Consider the following 2,660-nt stretch of genomic DNA (forward strand, 5'->3'; position numbering starts at 1 on the left):
GAGGGACTCTGTTCGTTAATGGCTCTGTATTGGTGTTGTGCACGTTGATTGAATAAACCAAGTTAACAGAAGATAAACGTCGTGTTTATTTGTAGTAGACTAACATTGGTAGCAGAGGATGGTTAGCAGAAGATGGCTACTGCTAACTACAAAGTTCCACCGAAGTTTGACGAATCCCGACCATACGAGTGTTGGAAAAATGAAATCNTCTCAGCTCGCTGACTGTCTCACAAAAAAAGGAGCTTCGGCTCTTGTGCTCTTAAAAGCACTCAGTGAAGGACAATGGGATCTGGGTTAAAGTGTCTGTTGAAATGGAACATTGAAAACACCTTTGTTTATGTATTTGTTTCTTAAATGTTTCCCTGATTTATGTTGACTACTCAGGGAATTTAAACATTTTTGTCTTAAGTCACTGTATGATTGTTTTATGATTCATGCAATGTAAAGTTATTTTTTGTTTTGTTTATTTCTTTAAAAAGATAGAATGAGATTGTTAACATGTAATCTCTTTGCGTCTATACTACTGGCCTTACGGTAGTCTAGGTTGCCCTCTTGAAGCTGTGAAACGCATGCGCAGTTTGTCTGTGTCGAGCGGGAGGTCCTCTGTTCGTTAATGGCTCTGTATTGGTGTTGTGCACGTTGATTGAATAAACCAAGTTAACAGAAGATAAACGTCGTGTTTATTTGTAGTAGACTAACAGATAGAGCTATATACATTTTGATTTGGTGTTAGACATAAAACATGTTTGTGTTGAGATTCATTTAATGTCGCTAAGACCCCTGAAAGTAAAAAAGATAGGAGCATAATGACAAACATGACAAAATGATATCTTAAGTTACATTTCAAAAAGCATAACAATAATAGGAAAAAGGTACGAATGCACAGATAAATATCTTAATAACTGAATGTGTCGATAACAAAACCACTTATGAAATTCTTCTTCTGTTTACAAATAATTACCATAGGCCTATGCTGCCAATGAGAACCAGAGAAAGATGCTCGAAGAGTACGCTCGCAGCTTCACTTTAGGCTCAGTGGACGCCCATAAAGAAGGCTCCCGCTACTGGATCAAAGACAAGGGACCGATTGTCGAGAGGTGAGGAAGCCCACCGTACCACAGTTACATCAAATGAACTAAAAAAGAACCTTTTTACTTGTGATGACAAACCATGCTTACCTTAATAGCTATCTATGTTTTTTAAAGCTCTGTTGCTTTCTCTAGTCATGCTGTACTTGTGTTATTGTAGCTAAACCTCGCTTTCTCTGCTCCTTATTCTTCATTTCCCTCCTCTCTCAGTTATATAGGTTTCATAGAGAGCTACAGAGACCCATTCGGCTCCAGAGGAGAGTTTGAAGGTAAATAGTACAACGGTGATCAGGAACAATGATTAACAAGTGTATTGTCATCCAAACCTTGATCATGTGTTAGAGCTTCTTTAAAGCAACTACTAGTATTAGCTTGATCTTTTACTGTAACTCCAGTACATAAGTTAATATCGTTTCATCCTAGCAGTGATTGCATTCATTTTAAAATGAACAAACTGTAAAGAAGGATGTTCAACACTTGTAATGACATAATATTGCAGTATTTGTTAGGGTTAGTGTTCTGATTATATACCTGTCTTCTCTCCAAGATGTTTTTCTTTTAATCACTTCCTAACTTCATGATTGTGTGGCCCCCTTAGGTTTCATTGCTGTTGTGAACAAGGCGATGAGCGAGCGCTTTGCCAAACTGGTGAGCTCCGCAGAAGTCCTGCTCCCTGAGCTGCCTTGGCCGAAGGAGTTTGAGAAAGACACTTTCCTCAAACCCGACTTCACCTCTCTGGATGTCCTCACCTTCGCTGGCAGCGGAATCCCCGCCGGCATCAACATCCCCAACTGTAAGTACACTGAGACATAGTTTACACTACACATAACGTCAAATAACACAGTTCAGTTAGTTTAAAATGTTGTGTTCTGTCATGCTGCATTATACTTAAAACAATGTTTTTGTTTGCAGACGATGACATCAGACAGTCAGAGGGATTTAAAAACGTGTCTCTAGGCAACGTGCTTTCTGTAGCCTATGCTACTCAAAAAGAAAAACTCACCTTCCTGCAGGAGGGGGACAAGGTAACACACACACCTGATTCTCTCCCACACTATCTCCTGTGTCTCTCACACACTCCCTAATAAGGCATACTCGTGTGTGTTTTTGCATTAGGATTTGTTCATCAAGTGGAAAGGCCCATCCTTCGAGGTGCAGGTTGGACTTCATGAGCTGCTGGGCCATGGCAGTGGCAAGCTGTTAGTCCAGGTCAGTCAACATATTGAAGCTTTCTCATTTCTCTAATTCCCCTCAATGAGCCTTGTGTCTTAGTCCCGCCCACAGGAGATGTGAGCGGAGGAGTCGAGGAGGGGGAGAGAGGAGGGGAAGCAGCAGGCGGTTAGAGAAATGAGAACTCCTCTCCTCTGAGCGGTCATTTTAAAGAGACGTCCATTAATGATGACAGGAGGCACAGCAGCCCTCTGTCTGATGGACAGAACTGTGTTCATGACGACTTGTATATTTACTTTTAATTCATTCACAGTGCGGTATAATGAGACAATAACAGGCTACAGATGCGGACATATACACACACACATATAATATTTACATATAAATATACACAATTCAGAA

General features: G+C 40.5%; 1 protein-coding gene across 2 annotated transcripts in view; it reads left to right on the top strand.

The window, feature by feature from the left end:
* Positions 1 to 2,660, top strand: part of dpp3 (dipeptidyl-peptidase 3) — an 18,184-nt gene that overhangs the window by 4,023 nt on the left and 11,501 nt on the right. For both annotated transcript variants that reach the window (XM_010796348.1, XM_010796349.1), the window contains exons 9-13: positions 967 to 1,097; positions 1,299 to 1,357; positions 1,687 to 1,881; positions 2,001 to 2,113; positions 2,205 to 2,297. In XM_010796348.1, coding sequence (XP_010794650.1) covers positions 967 to 1,097; positions 1,299 to 1,357; positions 1,687 to 1,881; positions 2,001 to 2,113; positions 2,205 to 2,297 — 591 coding nt within the window. The remainder of the gene's footprint in view (positions 1 to 966; positions 1,098 to 1,298; positions 1,358 to 1,686; positions 1,882 to 2,000; positions 2,114 to 2,204; positions 2,298 to 2,660) is intronic.

The sequence above is a fragment of the Notothenia coriiceps genome, unplaced genomic scaffold (assembly GCF_000735185.1).
Source record: "Notothenia coriiceps isolate Sejong01 unplaced genomic scaffold, NC01 NC01_scaffold00037250, whole genome shotgun sequence".
Classification (NCBI taxonomy): domain Eukaryota; kingdom Metazoa; phylum Chordata; class Actinopteri; order Perciformes; family Nototheniidae; genus Notothenia; species Notothenia coriiceps.